We start from the raw sequence: 13,424 nt of genomic DNA on the forward strand, positions 1-13,424 counted from the left end.
CCTGTGAGTTGTCTTTAGCTCCGCCCACAGTGCCTTCAACTGGAAGGAAAACGCGAGAGTGAGGAAAACGAGCATGAAAGAGGGAATGAAGAGGAAAAGATAAGAAGAGAGGAGTGCGAGTCATACATCAAAGAGGCACAAGTGTGAGTGTGCACGAGTGTGTGCGTGAGTGTGTGTGTGTGTGCGTGTGCACATAAGAGTGTGTGTGTGTGTGTGTGTGTGTGCGCGAGTGTGTGTGGAGAAGAGGGACAGACTAAATTGAGTCAGACCCTCCCAATGTGTGTGTGTGCTTAATGAAATTAGATAAATTAATCAGTTTATATTGCCTGGCTTGTCCACTCCTTGAAACTCACACACACACACATACAATTAAACACGCCATCACGTGAAAGGCATCAGACAGATAAGTGCTGAAGTCAGCTGCATGTTCCAGTCCCCCATAGCCCTCTACCTGAATCATGTGCAGGTCTGGATCACCTGTGTACGCATCTGCACCTGAGACGAAATGGAAAAGTGACCCTCACAAAACACACTCAGACTGGCAGTACCTCCCATATGGGCTACGTTAACCACTGCTCCTCCACCCCTGTAAAGCACGCAGTTTGGCTTTTGAATTGATTTGACTTCACCTGGCACGCTGCCAGGTGAAGTCTATATATAAACCAGGGCTTTAAAATCCAGCGTTCTGAACTCCACTGCTCTGCTCACGCTTCCGGAAGCTCAGTCCACTGTGGTTTTGGACCTAGAATCAAGGCTGGAATGAACAGAACAGTTCCTGAAGAATTCCTGAAGCCTACAGTGTCCTCAGGACATTAGCAGGACTCTGGTAGCCCTGCGGGCCCTGAGCAACTGAGGTGCGTTCTGACGAGGGTCTGATCCAGACTCCTCTCTGTGCCCCCTGAGCCGGAGGAAGCCGTAGACAAAGAGGCTTTGTTATAGTACGTCAATGGTGTGATTCTGTTTTTTATGAAGGAGGAGTGGATCTTTCTTTTTTCCATCCACCCATCCCTTCTTTTCTCAGCGTACTCTACAACAAGGACAGGATTCGATGTTCCCCCTTAGCCCATAGGACACATTTACCATAAACTAGAAATGCGCATATGTACACACACACACACACACACACACACACACACACACACACACACTGGGAGAAGTTACTCCCAAAAAACACACCCATATAGATATGATGCCATCTCACAATTTACTGAACAGACTTGCAGCCAGACTGTATAGCCAAAAAGAAAAGACACACACACACGAAAATAAATGTAGCCACTAAGTTGATTAAGATACACACACTGTCACTTGTCATCAGAATGGCTGGCCTTTAAAACACTCATGTGTAACGAATTACACAGAGGTTGTATAATTAATTTATGTAACAAAACGGGTCCTTTCAAAGCCAGTGCAGACACTCAGACACCAGCAAAGTCACAGATGGTATGAAGTTCCTCTAGAAAGCAGCTGTGCGCTTGAAGAGGGATCTTCTCCCCAGGACGGGAAATGTTCCTTATCTGATCTCATATCTTCCACAACTCCTGATCTTATGCCAGAGTCATGAGCTCTGTGCATGTGTTTCAGGACCACAGAAAAAAAAAGTTGTTTAGAGGCCCAACAGAATTTTAGTTTCTCAAAAGGTTAGTGGTCACCTCAGTTTGTCCTCTTACTGCTGGGTCATTACTGCTGGGTCATGTGTCATGTCCTCTTACTGCTGGGTCATTACACTCAAGGACTACAGAACAATCTCTGCAATGTGTTACAGCAACCATATAGTTGATCGGTGTTGGGTCTGGGTCGTGCCTCCAAGGCCAGGGTGGATCCACGCGCTCTCTCTAGGAAGAACCCAGTGGATAAAACATGCTTCACCTCAAAATGAAACGTTTTACCTAAGGTCTAAAGGCTTCACTGGTCGTGGCCAGTCAGTATTCTCTGAATGAACAGGCAACTGCTCCTCCATTTATCGGAAGCCGGTCATTATGTTTATAATGTAACATATTCTACAGAGTATTTCGGGCTAACTTAATCTGTCATAGCTGAATGCTATGTGACCTTAATATTTCTGACGGAGACAGTGAGTGTTCTGTTAAGACAGGACTGTAGCTATATATTACATACGAACATCTATTATACACACACAAACTAGAGTCTGTGTGTCTGGGGTGTGTGTGGCATGCGTGCATGTGTATTGGTGCTTGTTCATGTGTGTGTGTGTGTGTGTGTTATATGTTGAGTTTGAGTTTGAGAGCTGGTGCTGCTTTTCGATGGAAGGTTCCAGTCCAGACACGTCCTTCTGAGTCAGTGAAGTCCCCCTCACTCTCGCATCTGAAACAAACAAAAAAACCCACGTTAATGTCCTTCTAAACAGGCTTATCTTACACATCAAACCCCAATATCAAGACAAAAACCCTCAGTCAACCTGTGAAGAAAGAGCAGACCTCTGAGATTGAGAGAAATATCATCATTTAGCAAACAATTTGCTAGTAAGACAGATATTTAAAACTGCGTAGGCCATATTTAAAATTCAGTTTTCTCCGAGCGACGGAGAACTGCAAGCGGCTCGGAGGGGGACGAGGTGATGCCGTGCTTTATGGAGCTGTGATATCACTTCCTTCATGCAGCAGTCTACACTTACACAATGCAGATGTTGTGTAAGTGACTAATGGATGTTTTAAAGGACAACTTTAATTATGCAAGTGAGATTATGGCATAGTTGTTACTAGCTTTCATTAACTGTCTTTAATATTTCAGTCATCCAGATAAGGCACCCAACCTTGCCAGTACAAACGAACAACTTGCAAACGTACACTTAAAAACAAATGGCTGAATAAAACTGTCAGAACAGAGCTGTTTTTAAAGCCTTACAACTGAACAAGTGACCAGATGAAGTTTGATGACAAACTGAAAGGACTTTAAGCCACGTATAGTCTTGGGCTGGTGCGGTAACACCTGTTGTTGTTGAAAGTCCCACAGTATTTGGTTCCATCGGGGAAGAAGTAGGTTCCGTTGCCATGGTACCTGTTGTCCTGGAACTGACCTTTGTACACTGCCCCTGAAGGGTGTGTGAGCGTTCCCGTACCGCTCATCTGCAACGGCAAGATACCCTTAGAAAACAGAAACTGTGTGTCACACTCACACACACACACACACACACACACACACACACACTCACTCACTCACACTCACACTCACACACACACACACCATGTCGTTGTTCCACTCTCCGATATATACTGCCCCAGAGGATGAGATCTGTGTGCCGGTGCCTTTTCTCATCACCACACCATCTGAGGTACGGCAACACTCTCCTTCTACACACACACACACACACACACACACACACACACGCTGTCTTCAATTATTTTTTACCAGATGTGGATATTCAAAACGACGGACGGGCGTTTGTTTTCTGTCTCTGTACGCGCCTCCCTGTCCGCTCACCGTATTTGTCTCCGTTTGGGAAAATGTAGGAAACCGTCCACATCCCGGACTCTGGACACGGGCAGCCGCGCGCGGGCTTCCGCCGTGACTCCCCTCAGCTGACGCGTCAGCGTCGCCACGACAACGGTCGTCCACGTGCCGGTGCAGCGAGAACGCGCGCGTGACGAGGCACGTTCTACCCGGAAGCACACGTTTAGTGCGAGCGCGTGGCGTTCGAGGGGTCGCGAACCGGTGAGACAGCAGCCGCACGAGTAAGTGAAGCACGTTGGACTTTCACGGATCGAGGCGTGTAAAAATGTGGATGTAAAATGTTTCACGTTGTTCTGCTCCATCACGCCGCTTAGACGATGGAGTGAGTGGTGGCGAAGCGGCTCGCGAGGGGATATGGGACCCTGCAGCTGCTGCTAGCGCAGTCATATTCTCATAAATATTCTCATATGCGTTCTCATAAATGTTCTCATATATCTCGTAATCTGTTGCCGCTGTTAGCTGCACTTGGCAGAGCAAACGTGCCTAACATTCACGATCACCGTGCGCGCGTGTGTTGCTAGGTCATGGGTAAGTCCAAACAGGTCGGGAACCACAAAAGTGATAAAAAGAAAAACATTGCAAAGACGTGGAAGACGAAGCGGAGGACGAAGGACTTGGACCAGATCCACGCGGACATGCTTCCGGCCAACGCTGCGAAGCTGCTGCAGCAGGAGGTGGACTATGACGTCACGGGCTGCGCGCAGCACTACTGTTTACACTGCGCGTGAGTAGCATCGCCTGCATATATATATATATTTCCATGTTTTCTCTACCACTAAGAGTTTAGTCAAGGCCAACGTGTTGTTAAACTTGTTTATTGGATTGAGCTTTTTGATTTATCTCTGTTACCTCTGCTAATGTTGGTTGCAGGCGATACTTTGTTAATCTGAAAACCCTGAAGGAGCACTTCAAGACGAAGGTCCATAAAAAGCGGTGAGGTTTTTAACAATTATACCCCATCTCTAATCTCACATACGTCATCTTGTGCAGTGGTGGCAATAATGACAAGGATATTACGATAAATCTTAATTTGTATAGAACCTTTTTAAATCAAGGTTTACATAATACAGAAGGGTACCATAGGAATACGCTGAAATTAGCTTTGGAGGGTCAGAGCATGGCATCCTCCCTGCACAACCGATTCAGCTCATTGGCTAACTGTGAGGAGGGTCAGCAGGTACAAGGCTGCCCCCTGCTAGAAGTCAGACAAATCTCCCATCATCCTACCCAGGCCACTGCTGTGTTCCACTGTTGATTCTGCATGTTCTCGCGGTGTATCCCATCCCCTGTGATGGGACAGTTCTGCTGGACGATAACCGCGGTAACCGTTTCCTCCCACACTCTGCCGTCTCAGGCTGAAGCAGTTGAGGGAGGAGCCGTACACGCAGGCGGAGGCGGAGCGAGCAGCGGGCATGGGCTCCTACGTCCCGCCCCGATCCGTGGAGGTGCACACCCAGCAGGTGGAGGAGCACATGGACAGCACGGAGGCCCCGGCGTAACCCCGCCACTGACACACAGATGCATCGCTGCTTTTGGCTTGCCACTTCCAGAAGAACAAATGCATACCAGTCCTGCGGGGCATTCTGGGAAAGCAACCCCTTGTTTTGTGGACTTGATGATTTTGTTGCGTGCTTGACAGAAAGTGGCGCGTCTCGCTTTAGGCCGAGGTGCTGGTGTTTCCCTGGAAACAGGCCAGCAGCTTTGGGCTGCTCACACCTCTCCAGGATAAACTGATGTGGGCTTTATTCTGCCTGGCAGGATTTGCTTGGCAGGACTGAATGAACACACATGGCTACATATGTAAATAAAAATTAAAGAACTGTTTAATCAGTGTTGTCACCGATTTTGTGTGATTTTATACAGAAAGACATATGTTTTTGAATAGCTGAAAGACTATTTTAGAAAGAAAGTAAAACTATATTTTGCATATCTGCGTGACTGTCACTTAGCAAACTGGGCAGTGGATTAATTCAATCTGAAGCACATTTATAATATTCACCATTACTCATGGTCCATTTAGGTCATCTTGGTTATTCCACAAAGCAGGATTTCTGTTTAGCCTGATGAGCTCAAAGTTTAGGAATGCATTTCTACTGGACAGGCTGGACCTTAGCTTCAGTAATCTGGCTAAACTGACGAATCCTTCTTTTAGACATCTTTGGAGTTCGAGTACGTGTTCTCAACCGCTCCTAGTAAATAACACCATACGCCTACGAACTAAAAGTGAAGGCCAAGTGTTTGCGTGCGAAGGCTAGCCGACCAGTTCTCGCATGTTCTGGCCCTTTAAGAGCGCACAGCTCTGCTCCACTATTCGGATCCAAGTGGGAAAGTAGCGGCAGCTTCCCCCTCCAGGAACTACGCGCTCGCTCACGAAGTAGCGGCTGCCGTCCGCTCCTCGAGCTGAAGCGATTCGCGGCGCGTTTTCTTGGAGCTCCGTAGAGGCAGCTCCCCTCTCTCTCCTCTCTACCGTAAACGTGCCACTGGGCGACTATGCGAGTGTCCGCGAGCGTTTAGGAATGGCTGCAGACGTGAGCAAAGCGACGCCACCGGAGGGGAACGAGCGCATCCAGCATGCTTCTGCAAAAGACGCTGCCGGGGGACGCACGCGCCCACGGCTCGGTTGGGCTGCATCGACTCTACTTCTGATCCTCGCGGTTCCGTGTATCGGCGTTGGCATCAAATACTACCGAGACACGCAGCTGTCCACCCGCCACGTAAGAGCTGGGAGTCTTTATCGCCTTGTTTATGCTCTGGCTGCATTAACACGTAAACGCGTTTGTTTACATGACTTGGGACGCTTTTTTCCCGTAACGCATCGAAGCATTAAACACATTGCGTGTGCAACTTAAAGGCAAGAACATTAACACGTTGATGAGCTTTAAAACTCCCCATCGCATCGGCCGCCCAGGTCCCAGGCCCACACGCCAAGCTATTTCGTGCGCGTCTTCGCCACGTATTGCTGCGCGAGAGCCGCCGTTCTACTACTGCCGCGTGTGCTCGCGGATGTTTGCGCGTGCCCCTCGCTTTACGAGGGGACGTTCTCCCACGCGCGCGGGGCAGCTCGCGCCCTCCATTAGAGAGGGCTCTCCTCGCACATACTCACAGCCTGCACGCGCTTCCACTCTACGAGCTGGCCCGAGCTTTTTCGGAGTTGAACTTCTTTCCCCTCTGTGGTCCCGTTATTTGCGGTACAGCCAATAATGTCAGTTTTAGTTTCCTAACATATAAAAGGGGAAGAAAACATAAAATGCATTTTCGAGCGCCAGTAGACGTGCGAAACGCACCGTTGCCAAGGTTCCTGTGGTCCTGTCTTGTCCATCAGGAGGTGGGGTTGAAGACGCTGGGACCGGAGGGACTGTTCCTGTTCTCATCTCTGGATGCTGATCACGACCTGTTCCTCAGCCCTGAGGAGTTCAAACCCATTGCAGAGAAGCTCACAGGTTCAGTACTCAGTCATTTAGCACCATTTGACAAACAAGCCCTTGTTTACGTCAGCCATCTGAAGTCGCTGATATGTCGAGTGACATCAAGACGACTATGAGCTCAGGAGCAGATTGTAACTAAGGCAAATTCCTCCTACAGACTTCCGTTTAGTGATGAACCCAGTTCAAAACTACACAATGACCTAAATGCAAACCTTATGAGCAGACACAGCAGATGACTCTCCTCCCCATGTGTCTTGCCTGAAGGTGTGGCCCCCCCTGAGTTTGAGGAAGAATTCCTCCACGACCCAGACGGAGAGACGATCACCCTGACCGCCGCCATGCAGCCGTTGTTACTCCAGACCATGACCAAAAGCAAAGATGGCTTCCTGGGGGTACTGCCTCGCGCTGCCGCGTGCCGCGCTAATGAAGTTGCAAATGTATACAAATGTATGCAAATGAATTGAACCCACATCTCTTTTGTGCCTTGTTCTAGGTATCTCACCGATCCCTGAGGGGGCTGCGATCGTGGAAGAGTCCAGTGACTCCGTCCTCCACCTTCCCTGCCTCGCATTTCAGGATCTTTCTGCCCCCAAAGGGCAAAGGAGAGCTGGGGGAGGCGTGGTGGATCATACCAAGTGAGCTCAACATCTTCACTGGCTACTTGCCCAACAATCGCTACCACCCCCCCACCCCACGTGGAAAAGAGGTACAGTGTGCGCCGGCCTTCACTATCGAGCTTCTTCGAGCAGAAGTCTCTTCATTGACTAATTACGTCAGACTGTTGACTGTTGTTCTGTCCGAAAGTTTCTTTCAGTGCAAGAAGAACCACAAATCCTGTTTGTAAGTTCTGGAGGAAAAAAAAGCAGAGCGAGATCTGTTGTCCTATTTCCGAGTGGACGCTAGGAGAAATGTATCCCTCTCCTTTTTTCTGTTCCAACAATCCTATAGTTTATCCGTAACCATAGACCAGCCGCTGGACGTGAGGGAGTGCTGTGTTAACGTGCACCAGAAAGCATCTCCTAGCTTGACTTTCCTTAAGCCGAGATTCTTGTGTGCACCTCTAAAAATGTAACGCGTGCTTGTCCAGCGTGCGGTTGTGGGTGCCTGATCTCTCTATGACTGTAGCTGTGGCAGCAAACGTGGAGGAGAGATCAGTCAAAGAGAGAGAGACCAGCCAGGAGAGCAGTCTCTCTTCTGGGTTACAGTTTGGACCTTCATCTCAGAAGATGATGAGTAGTGCTTGTAATTTCAAGATCACCAATACACTATTTAACATTGTTTTTTGTCGCCAGTGACTGAACGTACACGACTGTCGGTGAGAGTTTTTGAGTGCTCTCGGTTCTTGTGTTCCGCTCAACTTGGGAGTGCAGATGTGTGTGTGAACTCTGAGTGCGTGTGTGTACCTCTAGCTCACCTGGTAGAGCAGGTGAAGAGTCTACCAGCACCACGCTCGCGTGTTGTCGTGGCGATATAGACGAGCCTCTGGCAGATTCTGTGAGCGTAGCACAGACGGGCGTCTTCTCTCTGGGTCTCTGCAGGTCCTGATCCATTCTCTGCTCAGCATGTTCCACCCGCGGCCCTTCATCAAGTCCCGCTTCGCCCCGCAGGGTGCCGTAGCCTGCGTGCGAGCCGTCAGCGACTTCTACTACGACATCGTGTTCAGGTGGCGGCCCGCTCCAAGGAACACCCCCTCAACACTCCACCCCTTCTGTTTCATCTGTTTATTTCTCTAACCTTTTATGCAGCAATCAAGTCGTTCCTCATCCTGTGTCCAGTTAAATGAAATGTTCAAATACCATGTGTCATGTAACGGTGATGTAACGGCCCGTTACATTCTAGAACCTCGCTGAGGATTCTAGAACAGCAGGTTTCACAGATCAGCTTTTGTGTCCTCAGATGAGTCCAGTCAGACCCTGGCCTGGTTAAAGGAAGCATTGAAGCAGATAAACTCCATTAACGGAAGATAATTGGCAAGCTGACCTATTCGTTCATCCAGACTAGGGAAATATTTATTTTGGATCATAGTAATAACATTCAGAAATCATATCAACAAAGCACTACCTCTTTCCTGGGCATCTTCTCTCATTATTATTGGCTTACAATATTATTTTTTCTATTATCAACTTCTTGTTAACGTTCCAAGAAGTGCCGTCACACCAGTGTGACTTTACCATCAGTGACAACAGGCTGCGCTCAGTTTAAACCAAAATCTTCTTATAAAAGATGTAAGAACCAAACAGTTTTGGAAAAGTCTCGGATCCCCTCTAGAAACCCCAACAGAAACGTGGTGTTTCTGACTGCAGGATACACGCTGAATTCCAGCTGAATGAAGTCCCGGATTTCCCCTTCTGGTTCACACCTGGCCAGTTCACTGGTCACGTCAGCCTCTCCAAAGACGCCTCCCATGTCCGGGCGTTCCATCTCTATGTCCCTAATGACAGGTCAGTACCTTTACCCACTCATGTCGCTGGGTTACTTGCGCTACCGGTTTTACAGACCAGCCGCGTTCTGATACACGTGGGATTTGCGTCGTGGCCGGTTCGCTCGGCACTAGTTTGAGAGGCAGAACAAAATTCTGGGAAACGCTCCTCCCAGGAGAGTTCCAGAGTGGAACTGAGGATTGTAGACCGTCTGATCGGTGTGTTGGCTCTTCAGATCTCTGAATGTGGACATGGAGTGGCTGTACGGTGCCAGTGAGAGTAGCAGCATGGAGGTGGATATCGGCTACCTGCCACAGGTACGCACAGGTGTGTGTGGGCACCTGCCAAACCACAAACTGCATGTGCAACTTGTATAATGAAAAAGGGGGCGGGGCCAACGCAATTGGAAACGCTTCCTAGACTAATTCTGTATCTGCTACTGAGAGAAAACTAACTAACATGGATTTCAGGGTGAGTGGTTCTCTGCTGCAAACTCTACTCTAGCGGCGAGGGATTTCTAGGCAGGACGTTTTTACGCACCGCGGTGCTGACTTTCAGATGGAGCTGCGTGCAGCCGGCCCGTCCACGCCCTCCGTCGTCTACGACGAGCAGGGCAACGTGATTGACAGCCGGGCGGAGGGGGGAGAGCCCGTCCAGTTCGTGTTCGAGGAGATCCGCTGGAGCTCCGAGATCAGCCGGGAGGAGGCGGCCCGGCGCCTGGACGTCACGTTCTACCCCTTCAAAAAGGTGGGCCTCCAAATTCCGCGCGTGCCGTAAAGTCGGATGTATCGGCCCGTTGCGTTCTCGAACCACACTGAGGATTCTAGAACAGCAGCTTCCATGGTTCAGCAGTTACACGTCGCTCGGAGCCCGTCGAGATGTTTGAGTTCCTCTCCTTCCTTCGTTAGGTCCCCTACCTGCCTTTTGAAGAGGCCTTCAGCAGAGCAGAAGCGGAGAAGAAACTAGTCCACTCCATCGTCCTCTGGGGGGCACTAGACGATCAGTCCTGCTGAGGTTACAATGAATGCGTCTTGGCACATTGCAAAACACAAGCTCTCAAATATCAGTGCCACACGTGGAGGAAATAACATGAGTGCTACTGAGCACGTGACACTCACCTTATGTCACGCTGAGAAAAGATATCTTCCCTTAATACAAGTTTAAATGTCCCCCCACGTTGGCCAAGTAGCTGTGCATCATTTAGGCAATCGTATGGAACCTCAATTTTATCTGAATGTTGTTTTTTCTGCTGCAACACAACATTCAACCTTTCGGTTGAATGGCACAGTCAAGCACAGTGCAGTCATCCATTACAGATTCATATCAGAAAAGCTTATATTTATTATTCATTTAATTCTTCTTCGTTATGATGTCGTTAGAAATCGACGTGGGGTTTTGAGGCTTGTACATCGGTTTGTGCTGATGCCCTCTATGTCTCTGCCGTGCGCGTCTGCAGGTTCGGGGCGAACTCTCCGGGAGACAGTTCTGGAAAGTTCGCCCGTGCTGGCCTTGCTCAACCAGAGCTTCATCAGCAGCTGGTCTCTAGTCAAGGAACTGGAGGAGCTAAAGGTGAGGCCAGTTGCCGCTCGCTTGCCTGCTTTGACATTGGTTTTGTCTGGGTCACTGGATTTGTCAAGGGAGGTTGCGTATCTGAATTTCTTAAGACCAATCACTGAGGATTGTGAAACAGGACAGTAGAAATGACGTTTTGTTAATTTTCCTTTTTTTAAAGATCTTATGTAGTTTGAAATTGTGTTGAAACCATGACTGACTAAACAATAATTTAGTAATCCATAATTCCAGTGCAGAAGCTCTACGCTCTGCAGATTGTACATAATCCAACGCTCCTGCTCCAGGGTACGGTCTACCCCAGCATCTGAATATCAGAGCCCCATGTATGAGATTAAGACTGTAGAGGAGTCTCACAGCATGGGGCCCCCCCATGTAAACAGGATCATTTTATATAAGCACGGATCATAACTCAAAGCACATAACGTCTAAAAATGGCATTGTTGACGTCACGTGAAATTATAGAATTGGTGCATAATCATGAGAAATAATCCATATTTAAAATAATTCAGCATGCAAAACAAGTAATCTAGAACATTTCTATGTGAGCACTGACATCAGTCCTCCTCCTGTACAGGCTGATAGGCAGAATCTGGATTTGAGTGAAAAGGCGCGTTTACACCTGGAGAAGTACAGCTTCCCCGTGGAGATGATTGTGGCGCTACCCAACGGGACAGTGGTGAGTCTGCGGTCCAACGTACCCTTCACCACTAGGGTACGTTTGACAGTATAACGGCTGTTTTGTAATGTGAAGAAGAATCACTGCTCCTTTAACGAGTCTATCCCGGTGGTTTAGTCCAGGAACAGAACTGTGCACAGGAGCTTGTAGGAACTGGCTCAGAGAAGTGTTGGCCAAAATAACTAGCAAGTGGTTTTAACATTTGTTTACTTACAAACCAAACAAAAGCTCAACACTGATAATTGCCTCTGCTTAGTGGTTGTCAGTGACAAAATTCCCAGAGGGCCAATTTAACACACGTTAAAATCTACCTTCTAGGGGATTTTAAAGTCCTGTTCACATAGTAGGAACCTAAAGCTCAAATCATACACTGATTTAAGCAAAGGAGAGAGATCAAGCTGAACATTCCATAGCAATGACAATATTTCCTATATATGAAAAAAGTGAATTATAGAGTGCATAAATTAGCAACTTTTGCAATTTTGCAGTCACTGGTTTGTAATGATGTTCTCAAAAACATAAAGAGGACTGAATTTCGATGGACATGTACTTTTACTAAACAGTTGCCCGTGACACGTGTTGCTAGTTAAGTCTCACACTGAACTTCTGAGATTGAGAGTGAAGTCGTAGCAAAGCATTTCCCTCGTCAGGTCCACCACATCAACGCAAATAACTTCCTGGACCAGACGTCCATGAGGCCTGAAGAAGAGGGGGCGACGTCCTTCAGCTTCACAGGGGGTTTTGAGGACCCCTCCACCTCCACATACATCCGCTTCCTTCAGCAGGGCCTGGAGAAGGTCAGAGCATACCTGCCATCATAAGAGCACAGCTGACCCTGTGTGTGTGTGTGTGTGTGAGAGAGAGAGAGAGAATGAAAGAGAAACGTACGTGACATGAGTCACCCCCCAAGTCTAACACGGAGCGTACCGGGGTCTGTACTCAGCCCGTCCCGTCACGGGGTCCGTGGTCGCTGTCGGACATAGTGAGCATCCAACTAATGTCCGTCATGTTACGCGTTACCAGAAACGCAGATTAAGAAGAGGCTTTGCCCCCTACTGTAAACCCGGGCTTGGGGCTTACCCCGTTACCGTGGGCCCGTGTGCTGCGTCTGAAGGTCTGTCCCGAGGTGAAGCTGACCGACACCTGGCCTGGCGACAAGCGCACGGAGAAGCCCTCGCTATTATCAGATCATTCTCGTGTCTCTCTTCACACGTTCTCATCGACTGCCTCTTTTTATGTTTTTGTTCCTGTTATTGTGGTTGCTGGTTTCTGTCGGATGCCAGCGATGTGTGTGTGTGTGTGTGTGTGTGTGTGTGTGAGATATTCACAGAAGGATGTGTTGCTTAGTGAAGGATTGCAGCAGGGTGTGTGTAACAGAGCCGAAGGGCCTGTGTCTTCCTGGATGAGAGCAGTTTGTGATGAGCTGGTCTGAAAGCTTACTGGGGCGGGACCAGGCCTGATGTCACTGTTTGAATCCAGGGAGGCGGCATGCGCGTGGACTCTCGTGTGTGTGTGTGTGTGTGTGTGTGTGTCTGTACACAGCACAGAATCCCAAACGCTGCGCTGCTAACAAGACTGCTGGAAGGCATCTGTATTGGCTCCACTACGATCAATAACGTGTAGCCACATTCAGAATGAAGTGTGTGTGGGATGATGGTGGAGGTCAGTTTAAAAGTAGCTTCTGTCTGGTCAGACGGGGGGACAGGTGTCCCTGGGGTTGGTATGGGCTTTGATTGAGTCACTTCTGTTTAAGCTCTTCCTGTGGCCTGGATTGATGTCCCTGTGTGAGTGCGTTTGCTCTTCAGATGAATTGCCACATCTATTAAAATAAAAGTCCTTTTGTAAATTATGCTTTTGTTC

At 48.5% G+C, this 13,424-nt stretch overlaps 3 protein-coding genes across 5 annotated transcripts; 2 read left to right on the forward strand and 1 right to left on the reverse strand.

Annotated features, from left to right (window-relative positions):
* Positions 1 to 1,190: 1,190 nt before the first annotated feature.
* morn2 (MORN repeat containing 2) lies at positions 1,191 to 3,630 on the reverse strand. 2 transcript variants are annotated; one of them, XM_081721046.1, is made up of 4 exons: positions 3,442 to 3,630; positions 3,205 to 3,311; positions 2,950 to 3,104; positions 1,191 to 2,325 (listed from the first exon to the last, which is right to left on the reverse strand). In XM_081721046.1, the coding sequence occupies exons 1-4, from the start codon at positions 3,482 to 3,484 to the stop codon at positions 2,223 to 2,225; spliced, it is 408 nt and encodes a 135-aa protein (XP_081577172.1). In that variant the 5' UTR covers positions 3,485 to 3,630; the 3' UTR covers positions 1,191 to 2,222. The 2 variants fall into 2 exon arrangements, with proteins under 2 accessions (XP_081577172.1, XP_026882885.3); XM_027027084.3 differs by having other exon boundaries at positions 2,950 to 3,086; positions 3,442 to 3,586.
* On the forward strand, positions 3,565 to 5,307 carry znf593 (zinc finger protein 593). Of its 2 annotated transcripts, XM_027027082.3 has the most exons (4): positions 3,565 to 3,692; positions 3,993 to 4,195; positions 4,342 to 4,404; positions 4,826 to 5,307. In XM_027027082.3, the coding sequence occupies exons 2-4, from the start codon at positions 3,996 to 3,998 to the stop codon at positions 4,968 to 4,970; spliced, it is 408 nt and encodes a 135-aa protein (XP_026882883.2). In that variant the 5' UTR covers positions 3,565 to 3,692; positions 3,993 to 3,995; the 3' UTR covers positions 4,971 to 5,307. The 2 variants fall into 2 exon arrangements, with proteins under 2 accessions (XP_026882883.2, XP_026882884.2); XM_027027083.3 differs by lacking the exon at positions 3,565 to 3,692 and having other exon boundaries at positions 3,699 to 4,195.
* A 461-nt stretch (positions 5,308 to 5,768) lies between these two features.
* selenon (selenoprotein N) lies at positions 5,769 to 13,410 on the forward strand. Its single transcript, XM_027027081.3, has 12 exons — positions 5,769 to 6,185; positions 6,794 to 6,911; positions 7,161 to 7,288; positions 7,390 to 7,602; positions 8,435 to 8,559; positions 9,200 to 9,337; positions 9,552 to 9,633; positions 9,875 to 10,063; positions 10,225 to 10,330; positions 10,773 to 10,885; positions 11,463 to 11,564; positions 12,215 to 13,410. Exons 1-12 carry the CDS (start codon positions 5,988 to 5,990, stop codon positions 12,383 to 12,385), a joined length of 1,683 nt encoding a protein of 560 aa, XP_026882882.2. The 5' UTR covers positions 5,769 to 5,987; the 3' UTR covers positions 12,386 to 13,410.
* The last annotated feature ends 14 nt before the right edge of the window (positions 13,411 to 13,424 follow it).

Source organism: Electrophorus electricus, chromosome 10, assembly GCF_041902795.1.
Source record: "Electrophorus electricus isolate QZ-2024a chromosome 10, ASM4190279v1, whole genome shotgun sequence".
In the NCBI taxonomy this organism is placed as follows: Eukaryota; Metazoa; Chordata; class Actinopteri; order Gymnotiformes; family Gymnotidae; genus Electrophorus; species Electrophorus electricus.